The sequence below is a fragment of the Strix uralensis genome, chromosome 5 (genome assembly GCF_047716275.1).
Source record: "Strix uralensis isolate ZFMK-TIS-50842 chromosome 5, bStrUra1, whole genome shotgun sequence".
Lineage (NCBI taxonomy): Eukaryota > Metazoa > Chordata > Aves > Strigiformes > Strigidae > Strix > Strix uralensis.
In genome coordinates this window covers 27,722,776-27,740,746 of record NC_133976.1, presented here as the reverse complement: position 1 = coordinate 27,740,746, position 17,971 = coordinate 27,722,776, and the positions used below count along the sequence as shown (strand labels likewise).

The window sequence follows — 17,971 nt, the reverse complement described above, 5'->3', positions numbered from 1 at the left end:
AGACTTAATGCATAAATTAGTCCCTGCAAATACACTTACCAAAATATCCCTACTTTTCAAAGTCATTCCAGAAAAATGCATCATTTCTATTTAAATCAGTGCAAGAAAAGGAGATCATGTTAAAACTAAACATGATTGCACCTCCAGCATTAGAGAGTGGATTGAACTACCACACTCAGGTTCCTCATCACTACAGAATCCCAGTGCAACAGAACAGATGCTCCAGACATCACTGCAGAAGTCGATAATTCTTCAGAATATTAGTAAAACCAGTAGATGTGAGAGCTCATAGCTGACAAAAAGAATACTACTGGAGCATTCAAAAAAAAAAGAGGGAAAACATGCAGCGTGAGATTACATGCAAGCACAGAATGTCATCTCATAGAAGAAAAAAGACAACCTATTTGAGTAACTCATCCATTGAGCGCTCTCGAGGAACCTGATGAGGAGAAAAGGAGAACTAGGTGATGAAGGATTTCAGTAGATCTTGATAAATGAAGGCCCTTTTTCTTTATCAGTTAGGATTCTATCACCAAATTTACAGGAAACAATAACAGTGTTTGGAAAAGAACAGAATAGGTTATAATAGTAAATTACAAACTTTCAGGGTCTGCAAATCTGACTCAAATGAACAAGAACAAACAAAACAATGTGGTTATTTATCTCATCACCTATTGCTCTTTTGCCCCAAACCACAAATCTACTGCATGCTCTGCCACAGCTACAGGTCTTTTAGGAAAAACTCACAGCAGAAGAAAGGCTGGCAGGACAGAGACTGCTTCTAAGGAGAAAACAATATTGGCTGGAACTGCGGTTTCTTTCAATCCCACAGAAAACTTGCCTTCAAATCACTTATTTTTACAGGACATTTTTCCTGTAAATGCACCATACCTTGGGGGTAAAATCAAGTTCTTCTTCCTCAGAAGTATGCCAACTGTCATCGCTCCCCTCCTTCTCAGAGCTTCTTAAAAAGCAAAGCAAAATGAGTACTGTATCTCTCAAATCATTCCTCAAGTAAGTATTAAATATTTTTTAAGTCTCACCTTATCGAGTCTCCTTGGGAAAAGTCATCTATTGCTGTTCAAACATCAATTGACATGTTGAAATTAGATTTGGCATGCTAAAAATGAACCAGTACATATTTAACACGGACAGCTCTACAGGTCATAACAGAATGAAACTTTGGGTAGTCAATTCAACACAAGACAGCATGAATGAACGCATTTCCAAAACTGCTTTTGCAATCTACATTGAATTAAAAAAAAAGAAAACAAAAAAGGATCAGAGTAACATCTCCTTTGGACTCTTATACCTAGAATTTTAAGAAAAAAATCTCTAAACTAAAAAAATACCATAGTATGAATATGCTATGATAGTAAACAGTTAACAAAATGGTGGTGGTTTAGCAAGACAGTAAGTAAATATGAGTACTCCGGAGTACTCATATTACACACACGAGTACCCATCACATGCAGAGATTTTACTATTTTATGTAACTTTCTGTATAACATTATGCTATATATTACACTATCTGCTGTTCTACCCAGTTTCAGATTATTCTGAAAAGGTAAAGAAAAATCAAAAAGCATAATCAAGATCTAAAGCTTGTCCTCAGGTAGAAGAATCACCAGCAGTTCTCTACACTGCACCAAAAAAGGGTATTCAACAGACAAAAGGGGCATAACCAGGGCATTCTATACTACACTTCCAGCTTCAATCAGTGTTATGAAGGCAACTTGCACGTAGGTTCGTAGGGTAAATCAGGTCAGAAGGGACCTCAGGAAGTCTCTTATCAAACTGCCTCCTCAAAGCAGGCTCAGCTATGAGGTCAGATAAGGCTGCTTAGGGCTTTATCCAGTCTGGTCTTGAATACCTCCAAGGAGGGAGGCTGTACAACCTCTCTGTTCTACTGTCCTTATTGTGGTGAAGCTTCTCACATCCAATTAGAAACTCCAGGTTCCATTTATGCCTCTTGTATCTTTGCACCACTAGCAAGCACCTGGCTTTGTCTTCTCCTCAATATGTACTGGAAGCTGCTGCTAGGTCCCCTTCAAAGTCATGTCTTCTCTAGGCTGAACAAGCGCAGTTTCCTCAGTCTCTTCTCAAAAGGCAGGTGCTTCTGACCCTGATGAGTTTGATGGTCCTCCACAGAACCTGCTCCCTGTTGAAAGACCAATCTCTCTTGCACTAGGGGCTTAAAATTATACCCAGGGGGCTGGACACAATCCACTGAGTGCCAAGCAGGGGTGGACAATCACTTTCCTCAATCTCTTGGCTATGCTGCTCTTAATACAGCCCACCATACTGTTGACCTTCTCAGCTGCCAGGGCACTGTGCTGGCTCACTCTCAGCTCACTCTCTGCCAAGACCCTTTGGGCCTTCTCAACAAAGCAGCTCTCCAGCCAGGCAGTCTCAGCATGCTTCGCAGCAAGTGGTTGCTCCTTTCCATGTGCATGACTTGGCATTTGCCCTTGCTGAGTTTCATAAAACAGGCCTGACAGTCCATTTACTCAGCTTGTCAAGGTCCTTCTGAATGGCAGCACTGCCCTGAAGCATATCTACTGATCTCCCCAGTTTGGGGCTATTTGCAAACTTGATGAGAGTGCACTCTAGCACATCACTTATATACTACAGAAATCTGAACTCTAGGAATCCAGCTTCAAAAGTGCTAAAACCTCTCAACTATCAACAACTAAGATGAAATAAAAGGGCTCTCCAATTCCCAAGAGAGAAGGAAAAAACCAAACAAATATAACCTCCACATAGTAGCTATTTCAGCATTCTTCAAGTTCTCGATAACTAATTCTTGTTAACTATCATAACAAAATGAAGATGCTTACGAACAGGAGGTTGGTGACCTTCCATAAAGTTGCATGATGACAACCAAACAGAGGTCTTGGACAAAATCATTAAAGGGAAAAGAAAACAAAGGCATATCATGCCTGAAGACATCTCCTCTACTACCAGTAAACCACAAACGAGCACGGAAATTTTGTCTATCCTAAAGACAGGGTTGATGTGGGAACTTTGATGAGTACATCTCCTGACCTGAACTGGGCTTTCAGACAATGAAATACAGTGTACATGTTCAGTGTAGACATGTCATGTAGACAAAACCTAGACGCTTGAAGATACCAGTGTGAGGACAAGCTAAAACAGTTAAAATACCAACACAGTCACTGATTTTTAATGTTTCTTATTACAAACACATAATATTTAAAAATATTAATTAGCTTTACATACCACAGTATTCTGTTAACTCGCTCAGTACCAGCAGTCTAATCTACCTGCTAACCTCCCAAGCTGAATAAAAATTTGTCTCTTCGAACTGGGTGGATAGCGTAGAGCAGTCAGTTATAAACTTTTGACAGGTGACTTCAGTTATATTTTCAATTAGTACAGTTATAATTAATCAAACCAGCTGAGTAAGTTATCTGAACTTTTGCTTTCAATGTATAGTAACTTTAAGCAATGATCAAAACCAGGTCACACTGTCCTTTAGAAGGCAAAAGAGAAAGTTCATGAGCTAGCTTTCAGACAGACATCGATGCCCTACCATAGAAATAGGATTTAGAAAAGCAGTCTCTGGAGATTGTTTGTTTCCATTTTAATTGAAGTGCATTTCCATTTTGGAGTAACAGAAGAGCATATTAAAAAAAAAAATTTTAAAAAATTATTTACTATCACTAATGGCACGAAGCAAACACTCAATCCAATAATAAAGGACACATGAAAAACATGCAAACAAAAAGTGCCCACAGCCTGCTCTCTAATTTATAAAACCAAAACAATCCAAATGGGGACCTCCAGAATTATAAACATCATAGATGTGTTAATATTTGTACATTGTACAACATATCTCATATTTGAAATGCTATATAGAATACCTTTCCTTGATTTTCCTGTTCTTGATGTCTGGTTAGGAGATTGTTGCATTCCTATATCCATTTAGGAAAAGGCATGGAAAGGACAGACGAAACAATGACATCAGAATAAATTTCAATTCCCAGAAATTTGGAAAACATAAGCAGTACACCAACAAAGTTATAACAATGAGGGAATGTACTATCAGCCTACTCTACAGTTATAAGTGCTAGAAACAAAACCAATCACAATCTGCAGAACTCTACACTCAAGGGACAGTGTCAAACAGTGTAACTTAATCTACTTGCTCCATGTAAAATACCCATATTCCACTATTGTGAAATACTGAAACAGATTATCAGGAATTTACTCTACTGCCAACTTTATATTTCCCTCAACTGGACTAGTCCTCATCTAGCAGAGACTGCAAATGCAATTCCTTCATATTTTTAGAGTGCTTTATACATACAGCACACTTAAAAACCCTCCCTCTAAGCATCCCAAAAATTCTTAGCTGCCAACAACTAAACTTTGGAGATACGCTATCCAGAAATTTTGCAGGAAGTCTTCGTTCTCACTGCTCACACCTCCATGCAACTTGAGCCACTATGTTATTTACACTCGCCCATCTCAAGTTACAGTTTTAGCATGTTTGTTATCACTTACTAAAAAAGCAACTCAGAAACTTGTTGCCTTAAACCAGCTCACCTTAAAAGTTGTGTCAGTTGGTGCCAGATACAAACACAGGCCCCTTCCACCTCAGTCTGAAGATAAGGGAGTCCTGCTTATACTGATTTGACTATGCTGAACTGTTCACATACAGAAGCTATGCCACCAGTCAGAACACAGATGGGACAAGCAGTCAGAATGACTACCCTGTTCCCCCAGGGCTACAGGGCAGGCCACAACTGGACCAAAATGGGTGCATTGACTCGTGTGAGAGTCATGCATGTGTGTTTGGGTGCATATGCACATCTGTTGTGGAACAGAAGTTTTAGAATATAAATCACTATCCACCTGCTCTGCCCATCCTACTTAGTAAAATTTTATATTTTAAGTCTATGAATGGTGTGGTTCTGTTACTGCAGCTACCAGACACCAATTTTCTTTGTGACAAGGCCATAACATTTGTCTCAGAGCAGAAGGGAGTCCTGCTTATATTGATTTTACCACAAATACATGGAATACATGTGGCAAAAGGACTCCTATCAAAAACATACATTTACAGAGTTAAGAAAGGACCTCAAGATGGTTTCTCATCCCTTCTCTATTTCCCAGGTTTCTTAAAAGGTGATACATGACAACTTTTCCTGACCTCAGGAGATGTAAATCACACTGAAGCACTTAGAAAAGAAATTATTTTCTAAGAGCTTTACAATGAAAAACCAACAGTTTCTGTAAGGACTCAGGGAAACACTGAAGGAACAATACACTAATATGCAGTGCAGTAGCTAAAAAAAAGCTGCCACTGCAGACATACTAGAAATCTGAATCCTTGCCTTTAGAAAAATTGCATAATTATTATTTTTTGCCAAAGAAATTCCAACTTCAAATCTAAAGTCTGTCATTCAATATGCTAGGGCTGGAAGCCATTCCTTTGGAGGTTTTGCAGACTTGTTTGTGATTAATAAAAAGGTTCATGTTCTGACAAATAGTAAACATTCAAACAAGCACAAGCCAACTTCCTTACATATGCTGACTTGCTCATTAGAGAAGAATATTTTGAAGAAATGTTCAACAAATGCAAAAGCAGCAAAAAGAATAAGGACAACATTGAAGATCACAGAAAAATAGTACAGAAGAGCAAAAGAGAAAAAGACTTCGTGGTGAGTGTTTCTCTGGTCTCTCAAGATCATCCCAGCTTCTCCTCTACCAGAGGCTTCAAAGCCTGTTACTGCACCATATCAAAGGGACTCTCATGATGCCAGACCTGTGCTTTGTGGGTGCAAGTCAGAGACTGCAGAATTAATGCCAATAAGTGTTCCCTGTATGCTACTAATCTCTCTTGCTCAACATGCTGGGGTCATCTTTTAAGAGATTGAGCACAAGGAGAAAGGGATTCATACTACTGAGAAGAAACACAAGCCCTCCTAGAAACAGACTGAAAACAGAGTATACCCTTTCTTCTCCCAAGTCCTTAAGCCACATAACATTCTCTTCACACTTACTTTTCAAATGAAGAGAAGTAAAAATTTCCCATAACATTTGGGATTTACATTAGCACTAGTATAGTTTTCAAGGAATGGGGCAAATTATTTGGTTCTAGAACTCATGTTTCCCTGAGGGTATGTCAGTTTTGGAATCACACAACAGTATTATTCTTCAAGCCATATGTTTTGAAGTAACTCATTATAATCTAGTACCACAGCAATTCTCTACACGCACAGGAGGCTACTGCTGTTTGGATGAAAGCAACATTTTGCTGATTAAACTATCTGTACCAACCCCTTTCAAACAAAAGAAAAAAAAAAAAAAAGAAAAAGAAATCTCTTCCTTCGATCTATCAAGAAACTTTACAAATCTCCGACTAGACCAAAGTAACTGTTCCCAAGTCAAAGGAAGAAAGTTTGGCTCTAAATTAAATTCCCATGTGTGGGAAAAGTCAATGAGGAAAAATATCCCACGTTTTGATCATATTCTTAACATATTTAAAAAAGAAGTAATGAACTGTGTTTGAACAATGTCTGCTGCCCATTTGCCACATGGTGTTCTGAGAACACCCTTAAGAAACCAGAAAGAATAAAACCTCCCACTGTAGGGCCTGAGATATAACGTACAAGACAAACAATTTCATTTATATTAAAATATTAATTTTCTAAGATTCCTCTGGTGCTATGCGAGCTCATAAGCATAGATTGGATTTTAAAAACTCACTGAAGGAGTTAATTTTTTGATCACAAGGCAATTTAATTGTTTTTCCGGATCACAAGATAAAATGGATTTTTTTTAAAGTTTATTTCATAAAATTACTGGAAGTGGAAGAAAACCATTTTTTTATTGTAAATCAAACTATGTCCAAGAAGATACAGTATACACAGACACTGCATTGTTGTTATTAACAAAGTTACTTTTCCAAGACAGTTTTTCCTAAATATGTCTCTATAGCACTGTCCTGGTTTAGCCAGGATAGGGTTAAGTTTCCCCAGCAGTGGGGGGAAGCTCTAGCCGGCTTATTCATATACCATGCTGACATCAGGTCCAGAGCACAGCAGCGTGAGAGAGTCAGTTAACACGTGTGTTATGCCATCGCTCTTCTCACTGCTGTATCGGTAGATATCTTGCTCTGTTCATTGTTATTACTGTTATTGTTGTTGTTGTTGTTTGTTGTGTTGCTGTTGCACTGTTGTATTAAACCTTGCCTTATCTCAGCCCCGGGGTTTGTATTTCACTCCCTTGTGGGGGAGGGGCAACGGCCGCGTGGTCTCAGACACCGGCAGGGACTAAACCACCACAAGCACGTGCACAGAAGGAATTGTAACTGATGCTGAGAAACAAGATGACTCACTACAAAGAGCTTAGTGCAGGTGAAACTATTGATATTAAACAAAGACACACAAACTCGGTGGAAATCAACAAGACATGCATCTTCATGCTAACTCATCTGTTGCTCCTCAAATACAGAAAGATGAAAAGCTACTCAGGATGAACCTACTGGTTTTGCAATTGGATTTTCACAATCTGAATGGCCATCTATAGGTAAAAGCACACACCTGAAGAACAAAAACACTCTCCTCTAATTCCTTCTCTGTTCCCCTTATCTCTCTCTATAGGAAAACTTACATAGATGGGCAATCTGACAGGCAGAAGGCAACAACCCTATAAGTGGGCATGTAGCACACAAATCCCAACTGCCTTCACAGCCTGAGAAGAAGAACCTCCAACTAGCAACAAACAAGTACGTTCACAAAACTTCTTGTGCTACTCCATCTGATGCCTCCCACTAAAGTCAATGGTGAACATAGGAAGCATCAACAATGCAAACCACCTAAAGAAAAGGCCACTAATTTTCCTCATGACCTCCTCCACAGTTAAGGATCCTACCTCCTCTGTCCACAGCAGGTGCACCCAGTGTAAAGCCAGCAGCTCCTGCCCGGTGAGGAGTGCTAAGTACTGTGACGCCTTGTGGACCACCTGCAGAAGCTTCTCCTGTGTTTTCCCAGTCTGCATATTCTGCCAGTTGTTTACTAAGACTATACCGAGAAAGAGGAAATATATTTAGTAAAAATAACCACATACTTGCCTATACCATTTAACAGAATAGTTAACAGCCACTTATTATCCATCCTACACATATTCATAGCCATATGAATTCATATACTCATATCTATTCACAAAGGGTAATACACACAGAACTTACTGCATGACTGTTACACACTTCAATATTCACTACAGTCATGTTCATTCTATAGATGCACATTCATACCTACAAAGTTATTAATTCCTGCTTGGTACATTTTTTCCAACCTAGCTTTTAAGCACACATAACCCCTTAGAGAAGGAACACCTACAGGTACAAAGCTATGTATAAGACGAGTAATACTGCTGAAGATTTTAACAAAAGGGATATCAGTTAGATCTCCTCTGAAACAAAAGGCTGGCAGTTCCTGGTCATTGTAGTGGAGGCCAGTAAGGACAATGGTGCTGGTCTGGGGAGAGGGTTTAAATACGTTTCAGTTTGCCAAATTGCACCTCTGGATAACTGTAGGATTCAGACACTTTTTAGAGTTTATATTGGGCAGATGTGAGCTTGGCAACAAAACTTGAAATCCAACAGAGAAATCTGAGTGAAAATTTTCCTCAACATCCAAATTAACAATAGACACAGGAACAATACATATCAGGAGATGTCAGTACAGCTTCAATACAGGGCTCAACACACCATTAAACCTTGGTACCGTTACCAAAAATGTGCAAAAGCCACAACGATAACTGACAACTTATTCTAACGATAAAGTTAGAAATTTACCTAGAATATCCATGAATAACAGCATAATCCTCAGCTGTCCAACCGTTAGTGTCTTTATGGGAAACATCAGCACCATAGCGAAGAAGAACTTTTATCAAATTAAGCTCCCCGCCAGAAGCAGCAGTCATAAGTGGCGTTCTGAAACATCCAAAATTTGATATGAAACAGATCATTTCACACAGACCCTGTCATTATTTTTATGCCTACTTGCTCTCCAAAAAAAGTATTTCCCCATTACTTTAAAATGAAAGAAAGAAAAAGCAGTTTTCATTAAGAGCAACAATAAAATGGGAAAGGTAATCAAAACAATCGAACGTCCAGTCTTCAGACAAAGCTTGCGCATCGACAACACTTACATACAAACTATGCTGCCATGCGGGAGATGGTTTTTCGAGTTGAGGCAGTGCTGCTGAGCTAAGGGCACGTTTCCTGCCAGAAGGGCCATCGCAGACAGCGCCTTCTTGCAATCCTCAATGCAGGAAGCATCCACTGAGCTGAGACAGCAGCCACGTGCAGACCTGCTTTCACAAGTCACACAGAAATAGCTCCTTCTGTGAGGATTCCTGTTTGTTTTTTTTTTTCAGAGCTGATTCCCATGCCCCTCATCAATGCAACCTAAAGAATACTGAAGATCCCATGTAGAGATTTCACAAACTCCTCACCTTTCACACTGATCTCGAGCATGTACATCAGCTCCTTTTTTAAGGAGAAACTCTACTATCTCCTCATGATGTTCAGAGACAGCAAGAAGAAGCGGGGTATATCCCTCCTGAAAGGGCAGATAAATAAATCAAGTTAAAAATCAAAGTGAAAAAACCCTTCAAGAGGAGTTTCAGTAAAACTTTTTGAAAGAACTTCCTTAACAAGTATAAAAATTTACCTTATTCTGGGCATCAATACTGGCATTATGCTCAAGTAACAGCCCCGCTACAGCTGTATTAGCAGACAGGACAGCCAGGTGAAGGGCAGTGTTGCCGTCAGCGTCTGCCAGATTTGGGTCAGCACCATGCTCCAGCAGAATAGCCACACATTTTTCTTGCTGGCACTGTGCTGCCTGGGAACAACACAGAAAATGGAAATACTTCCAGCTTTTACATTTCACTCTGTTACAATTCCACCAGCTTCTCAATGCTGGAAAATAAGAGCATCTTCAAAGATTAGCTAACATATGTCTATGCCATGCCAATGACAATATGCATGTTTCTACACAGATCTATGTAAAGAATCCTGCGAGATACATAATTAAGTGCATAATCAATAAGCCCCACTTACGAGAACATAACACATTCCACATACCTTCATCAGTGGCGATCTGTTATCATTGTCAAAAAGATTCAGCTTACACTTGTTTTCTACTAGATATGTAACGACATCCACGTGACCGTTTGCACAAGCGAGATGCAGAGGTGTCCTAAAAATTATATACATTAAATTAGCACAGACAGACAACTAAAGAAATCATTTCAGGCTGTGATACACGATCACAAGTTTCACTTTGCGAAAAGCAAGGTTAAGAAAAGGTTTCCCATTCCATTACCAGTAACAGCAGTTGCACACCAAATGCCTGAGGTTGGCCAGCAAAACCCCTCCATAACCTCTGCTTAGCAAGGTGACATTTCCTTCAACTGTAGAACTGAATCTGCACAAACAGTTTACCGTGCCTGGGCACTGGTCACTGTCTCCAGCAGGACTACATACATGGCACAGCAACAGAGACCAAAGCTTGGGAATCTGAGGACTATGGCAGGCAAATCCTTAAGTTCTTCTGTGATCATTCACGTGCCAGAAGTGTATCAGAGATGTGGGAGATGGGTTTTATAGTAAGAATATTAGTGTTTCCCAGTACTTTGAGAATTTCTGCTTTTTCTCTAGCTTGCTTACTACTGCAGCAAAAGCAAGAACACAACTGCACCAAGGTGCCACTGATAACATGTAGCAAATCAGACAGCAGAACACTGTAATCCTGGCTACAGGAAAGTAATATTTGACCTTCCTGACATGTATAACTACCATTGTCATAAAAAACCTACTACAGAGGAAGTCCCCTCTGAGGAAGGAATATTGTATTTCCACAATACATGACCAGCATAAGAAAATAAAACATTTTCTTCAAGTTAAAGCCTTGCCAGAATGAAAAGGGCTCCTTCAAACCACAGAACATCACAGATCTGATGTGAATTAACCAGCCTTCTTACACCCGAAGACACAATCACCCAGAAAGTCCTCGCATGTGTTTCCCCCTAAATCACAGGCACAAAGCAACACAAGCTTCACTTTGTGCACAAGGCAAAGTGCCCACTGCTCTGCAGGACATCTGTCCCAACAGAGCAGGAGACAGGCTAGAAAACAGCCGGGACCTTCCCCCCTTGAAGGTGACGCAATAAAAATCTTGCAGTTCCTCAAGAGCCGAGGGGAATGCTAGCACTAGTTTTGAACCAAATCACTGTGGGTAGGTCCTTCTCTGTGTTTAGGAAAGCTCAACTAACCTTGCAATTGTTTTGGTACCTTGCTGAGAGACGGGGAGCAGAAGGGCTCATTGGATGGTGGGAAGGGAAAGGTACACAAATGCAGTGGCATGTGATGCAGAAACACAGCAATTTGTAATGCAAACACTTCTTGTTACAGGGCAGCTGATGAGCCTCCTCCAGGGTAACAAGGATGAGGACAAGAAAAACACACAAAATTTCAAAGAACTTGTAACGTCTTGCTACAGACAGGGAACAGACTGAAGCACCAACAGAAGAGTCCCTCAGGAGCAACTACCGTCACTTTTTGAGAAATTCCCATATAAGTATGCAGGATCCTTCATCTCTGAAGAAGTGACTGACTGAGATTCTCTGAAAGCTGACCAGGACTGGTTATGAAAGACTCCACAATCTCCTAAAAGGTGCGACTACCAACCACTCAGAAACGTGACAAAGCTGAAGGAGTCACTACCAACTTTGCAAACAGTTTTCAGCCTTCAAAAAACCCGCAGACTCATTGCTGCCCTCCTCAACCAAGCCTCTCAGTCTGCCAACAGAAAAGGAGCTGGCTCTGCTTGTAGCATGGCCTGCTGATCCACAGAAGATCCACTTCAGGCAACAGGCTGGCAGAGAACATCAGAGTGTTCACAGTTGCCTGTCCCCACAAGAGGCCTCCAGTAATACTAAAGCCGTTCTGCCACCCAGCCCTGGGGACCCTAACCAGACTCTGCTCCTCCTGCTGCTGCCGCAATCCCACCCTGATCCACCATGGGGTAGAAAAGAACTGCTGATGCCTGAGCAGCTGCAGAACAACCCCACTGGGAGACCACAGGGAAACAGCAGGTTGGCGGCAACCACTTTCAACAGCACTTGAGCTGACAACCCAGCAGCTATAAGCTAATCCATGAAAAGCTCTAGAGTTCATTCTGACAGGCAGCTGATGGGGTAAATCTCTCTCAGTGATTAGCTTTGACCCAGGATTCATGACTAGTCAGCATCACGCCTACAGTGCTTCCAACTCTGTGCTGAGTTTTGCCGATCTCTTCCAGCAAGGCTGAAGGCTTTGCTAGGCCACCTCTGAAAAACTGTATGTTCCCAACTGATGCTGCTCCAAGTGCATTTTGGGGAGGTCCTATCAGCCTCGGGACCCACTTTATGGAAGGAGCCTGTAGGTATGATACTTGCCATGTCCCTGGTGCAGGATCTTTCTTCTGGAAATCCTGAGGAGCAGGACTCAGATATTCATACGAACAATGCACACACTTTAACCATTACTTCCCACATTTCCTGTTCTGCACTTCTATTTCCAACGGTGTCAACTTTTCCAGTCCCTGGAGGACACAATGAAGCTCTGAAACACAATTGCATCTGGTGGTCACTCAGGACAACATCAATGCCACAGGCACTAAGAGGGCAGAGATGGGCCTGCAACCCTGATGGCTGGTATAGTGTACAGAGGCTGCAGCAAGCAGGCAGACTCTGTCCACTGAGTACCTCTCAGGAAAGCTTTACAGCATGGGCACTATCATGCCAAAGCCATCGTAGTGCACTATTGTACGTACACTGCCTCGTCTCTTGGTTTATTTTTTTTACAGTCTGTTACTTTATTTGCCCAGTTACAACACTGATAATAGCATAACACACAGAAGGACGCCTTTCCAGAGAAAACAAAGCTTTCTAGACAAGATGAACTTAAAATGCAAACTCTAGACAAATTTCATACCAGGGTCTGCTAAGACCTGAAGACTGACTGAATCAGCCACAGTAAAAGATCAAGGAGTAAGAAGAAAAAATTAGAAACATTCAGCAGCTATTTCCATAAATGCCATTGAGCACCTTGACCCAGGCAGCTGCAGCATGCACAAAATGCCCTCAACCCACCTTAAACTGCATCCCCCATCTCCAGCTACAGAAACAAACACTGACTGGTTACACTCAGGCACACAGCCCACATTACTAAAGTGCATGCTTACTGTGCTCTTCCTTGCTTCTCTTACAAATGTTGGTGGTCTTAGGTGTTTTTAGGGCAATAAGCTAGCTGGCTGGCAGAAGTCCAGTCTTCAGGATAGACAGCCTAGGAAGCCGAGCTACTCTGAGAAAACCAGCATCTCTTCAGAATACCATGAAGGTTTTGACTCCAAGTCTTCCTGGAAAAGGCACTGAAATGTTGACACACACAAGACCCAAAAACTTCAGCTGATTCACTTACGCTTATGATGCATCACTAGGAGCTACGCTGCAGCCCAAGGCTGCTTCTTCAGACATAGTTGCCATATACTTGCTGTGCTTGACTCAAAAACCCGCACAAGAACACCTCCCAGAAGCAGCAGCTTCTCCTGAACGTCACTGCCCAGATCTTACAATCCAAAGTACTGATTAGTAGTACCAAAGCCTCAGAGCAAGCAACTAAGTAACGGCCACCTAAGAGCAGAGCGTTGCTTTGGCTGCCACAGTCCCAAAAGGCACATAAGGCAACACCGCGCTTATTCTGTGCTGTAACTCTTTCCTAACTGCAGGGTTTACCTCTCCTTCAGTTACTCCCAGCTGAGGCAGTGCAGCTTTCCCAGCTCAGCTACTAAGCCTGCACACTGAGCCCTCAGAGATGCCCGAGATACAGGCGACTGCGCTGTGACTTCAAAGCGTGGCTGGAGAATGGCCGTGAGGCCCCTTCCGCAGCCCACCTTTGTCAGGCTGCGGCCACCTCCCTTCCACTCCTGCGCCCCAGGCAAGGAGATGCGACTCCAGGCGCTGAGGAGGCCGGAGCCAAAAGGGTAAGGCGACAGCTGGATGCCAGGCCGAACTCAAGGGTCTCTGCCAGCACAAGCCCGACTCCCGCACCCAGCCGAGGGCGGAGCGCGGCTGCGGAGCCAGCCCTCCCGCCCCCCGCAGCGAGGCGGCCGCTGAGCCGCCGGGGGCTGCAGCCGGGACCACCCCCCCCGCGCCTCCGCGCCCGCCCGGCGCTGCTCCCCCGCCTACCGCTCCGCCTTGTCCCGCCCGTCGACGCCGTATTTCTTCAGTCCCTGCCGCACCTGGGCCAGGTCGCCGCTGGCGGCCGCACGGTGCAGCTTGCCCAGGTCCTTCTGCCGGAGCTCGTAGGCACCGGCCGGGCAGGGCAGGGAGGCGCTGCCGGAGAGCGGCTGCCCCTTCCTCTTCCTCCCGAACCCGAAGATCCTCTTCATCCTGCGGCAGGGACGCGGGCATGGCCCCGCCTCGGGGCAGCGACGGCGAGAAAAACCCGGCGGGCTATGTCGGGCCGCGGGCAGCGGCCTCAGCGCGGTACGGCTGCTGCGGAGCGAACCGCCGGCGGGCCCGGAGCCCGAGGGCAGCGGCTTGCTGCCCTGGTGACGGCGGCAGCCCGTAGGGTCACAACGGCGGCGGGACGGCGACAGGCAGGGAAAGACCCGCCCCGTCCGGGGAGCGGGGGCGGGCCCGCGCATGCGCGGTCATGGAAGGGCGGGGGGCGCCAGCGGGGCGCGGTCGCGCGTGTGCTTGGGGGTCTGGTCCTGGTCGGCCCGTGTGAGCGTTTGGCAGGTGCGAGCTGTGTCGGGTGTGAGCGAGGTCGCTTTCTGCCCCTCAGGCGCTTGGTTGCGGCTCCGCGGAGCACGGTGGGAGCAGCGACAGCCCCGGCGGGTGACGAGGGAAACAGCGCACCCCCCAGAGCGCCCGCGGATGGCCGTGGGAGGCTCGTGGGGCACTCATGAACCTGGCAGCAGCACTGCCGCGCTGCGAGAGCGTGGGGCGGCTCGGCATAGTTTGCTCTGAAAGCAGATTGCGCAGACCCAGTGCGTTTAGTGCAGAACGAGAAAATGTCATCAGAGAGTTACGGATAAAATAATTCTCCCATGAAATTTGTGTCCCGGTTTGTTTAGCAGTGCTGCTTGAGTGCTCTTATTCGGCTTGGGTGAATGGATGCCAAAGGAGCAAAGAGCAAGGGTCTGTGTAGTAGGAAACGGGATGGGGGGGACACCTCAGACATCGCCTAGTTAAGTGCCTTACTGTGGTGGTTTGACCTTGGCTAAATGCCAGGTACCCACCAAGTCACTCTATCACTTTCCCCCCCTTTCCCCTTTTTTTCTCAATAGGGCAAAGAAGGGAAAGAAAATAAGATAGGAAAACAAAACAACCCTTGTGGGTAAAACAACAGCAGTTTTAATATAAGCAAAGCGAAGCAAAGGTCCGCGCGCGGAAGCAAAAAAAAGAAAACAGATTTATTCTCTACTTCCCATGAACAGGCGATGTTGGGCCTTCTCAGGAAGCAGGGCTCCAATACGCGTAGTGGTTGCCTCGGAGGACCAAGGGTGACCCCACCCCCTTCCTCCTTTCTCCCAGCTTTATACTGAGCAGACGTCATATGGTATGGAATATCCCTTTGGTCAGTTCGGGTCAGCTGTCCTGGTTGTGTCCCCTCCCAAGATCTTGCCCACCCCGTCCCACTGTGGGGGGGGAAATGTCAGAAAGAGCCTTGGTGCTGTGTAAGCACCACTCAGCAGTAGCCACAACACCAGTGTGCTATCAACACCCTGCCAGCTCCCAGCATAAAACACAGCACCATGAGGGCTGCTACAGGGGAAAACCAATTCCGGCTCAGCCAGACCCGATACAGTCTCCACCCCTTATTCCATACCATTTACGTCATGCCCAGGTCCCACATAACACTCATTTATTCATTCCGTAAGCTTTCTTCACTCCTCCAGATGTTCAGTGACTTGGCTGCCATCTGTCAAGATGGATGTTCAGGACAGGAGCAGTATGTTTGACTGTTGGACTCCAGCACCGGCTAGGTTTGGGTCATCATCGCATGTATCTGGTTCACTCTTCGTCGTTCCTACTTCCTCCATCACTTCCTGCAACATACAACTCAGCCCACAGATTATTTTCCCCCCAAGGTTAAATCTCCTTGAGGCACACACTGAGTAGCCCCATTCTCCCGCATTACCCACCAAGTACATCCAGGTCCCTGAGCAAAAACAATCCCACGAGTGGGCTTGCCTTTTCCCAAGGGAGGAGCAATCCATACTGCCTTCCCCAGCCATTTCCCTGTGTGTACTACAGGGACCTTATCTCCTCCCACAGTATGAAGGGGTTTTGTTTGGGCAGGACCAGGACGGTTAACAGATCCTCTGGTATTAATTAGCCAAGTGGCTTCTGCTAAATTTATATCCCAGTGTTTCCATCCCCCATTGTCCAATGCTCTCAACATAGTCTTCAACAGTCCATTGTATCTTTCAATCTTTCCAGACGCTTGTGGGTAATAAGGGATGTGATACACCCACTCAATGCCATGTTTCTTTGCCCAGGAGTTTATGAGATTATTTCGAAAATGGGTTCCATTGTCTGATTCGATTCTTTCAGGAGTACCATGTCGCCATAAAATTTGCCTTTCAAGACCTAAGATGGTATTTTGGGCAGTGGCATGATTTACAGGGTACGTCTCAAGCCAACCAGTAGTTGCTTCCACCATGGTGAGTATGTAGCGCTTGCCTTGGCATGTTCGTGGCAATGGTCCAATATAGTCAATTTGCCAGGCCTCACCATATCGAAAACTCAGCCATCGCCCTCTGTTCCAGGGAGACTTTACTCGTGTGGCTCGCTTGATTGCAGCACATGTTTCGCATTCATGAGTGACCTGTGAGATGGCCTCCATGGTCAGGTCCACCCCTCGATCACGAGCCCATCTGTACGTTGCATCTCTCCCGAGATGCCCGGATGTTTCATGGGCCCATCGAGCTACAAATAGCTCACCCTTGCGCTCCCAGTCCAGGTCCAGCTGAGCTACTTCAATTTTAGCAGCCTTGTCTACTTGCTCATTGTTTTGATGTTCTTCGGTGGCACGGCTTTTGGGCACGTGGGCATCTACATGACGTACCTTTAGAGCCACGTTTTCCACTCGGGCAGCGATGTCCTGCCACAGTGCAGCAGCCCAGATGGGTTTACCTCTGCGCTGCCAATTGGTCTTCTTCCACTCCTGTAGCCACCCCCACAGGGCATTAGCCACCATCCAGGAGTCAGTGTAGAGATATAGTACTGGCCACTTTTCTCGTTCAGCAATCTTTAGGGCTAGTTGGATCGCTTTTACTTCTGCAAACTGACTTGACTCGCCCTCTCCTTCAGTGGCCTCAACGACTTGTCTTGTGGGGCTCCACACAGCAGCTTTCCACTTTCGATGGTTTCCTACCACACGACAGGATCCATCAGTAAACAGAGCATACCGCCTTTCATCTTCTGGTAATTCGTTATATGGTGGTGCTTCTTGGGCACGAGCCACCTCCTCAGGCAGTGCTCCAAAATCTCTACCTTCTGGCCAGTCCATGATCTCTTCCAGGATTCCTGGACGGTTGGGTTTTCCCAGTCGAGCTCGTTGCGTGATTAACGCTACCCATTTACTCCAGGTAGCACTGGTTGCATGGTGTGTAGAAGGGATGTTTCCTTTGAACATCCAATGTAGTACAGGCAATCGCGGTGCCAAGAGGAGCTGTGCTTCTGTACCAACAACTTCGGAAGCGGCTCGAATCCCCTCATATGCTGCCAGTATCTCCTTTTCAGTTGGAGTGTAGTGGGCTTCTGATCCTCGATATCCCTGGCTCCAAAATCCTAATGGTCGACCCCGAGTTTCACCTGCTGTCTTCTGCCAGAGGCTCCATGTGAGGCCATGCTCCCCAGTTGATGTGTAAAGTAC

The 17,971-nt window shown here is 44.7% G+C and overlaps 1 protein-coding gene across 13 annotated transcripts in view; it reads right to left on the bottom strand.

Annotated features, from left to right (window-relative positions):
- ANKRD26 (ankyrin repeat domain containing 26) overlaps nucleotides 1-14,661 on the bottom strand; it is a 62,780-nt gene extending 48,119 nt beyond the window's left edge. For 6 of the 13 annotated variants that reach the window (XR_012629161.1, XR_012629162.1, XM_074870195.1 and 3 more), the window contains exons 1-9: nucleotides 14,272-14,661; nucleotides 10,127-10,241; nucleotides 9,711-9,884; nucleotides 9,493-9,599; nucleotides 8,831-8,968; nucleotides 7,906-8,054; nucleotides 3,888-3,938; nucleotides 1,044-1,077; nucleotides 892-964 (exon numbers count right to left, since the gene is read on the bottom strand). Coding sequence is in view for 11 of the 13 variants with exons in the window: in XM_074870195.1 (XP_074726296.1) it covers nucleotides 892-964; nucleotides 1,044-1,077; nucleotides 3,888-3,938; nucleotides 7,906-8,054; nucleotides 8,831-8,968; nucleotides 9,493-9,599; nucleotides 9,711-9,884; nucleotides 10,127-10,241; nucleotides 14,272-14,474 (1,044 nt within the window). In the remaining 2 variants the exon portion in view is untranslated. Of the gene's footprint in view, nucleotides 1-747; nucleotides 782-891; nucleotides 965-1,043; nucleotides 1,318-3,887; nucleotides 3,941-7,905; nucleotides 8,055-8,830; nucleotides 8,969-9,492; nucleotides 9,600-9,710; nucleotides 9,885-10,126; nucleotides 10,242-14,271 lie in introns of those variants that run through there. The other 7 variants (XM_074870196.1, XM_074870197.1, XM_074870199.1 and 4 more) reach the window with 7 other exon arrangements.
- Nucleotides 14,662-17,971: the final 3,310 nt, after the last annotated feature.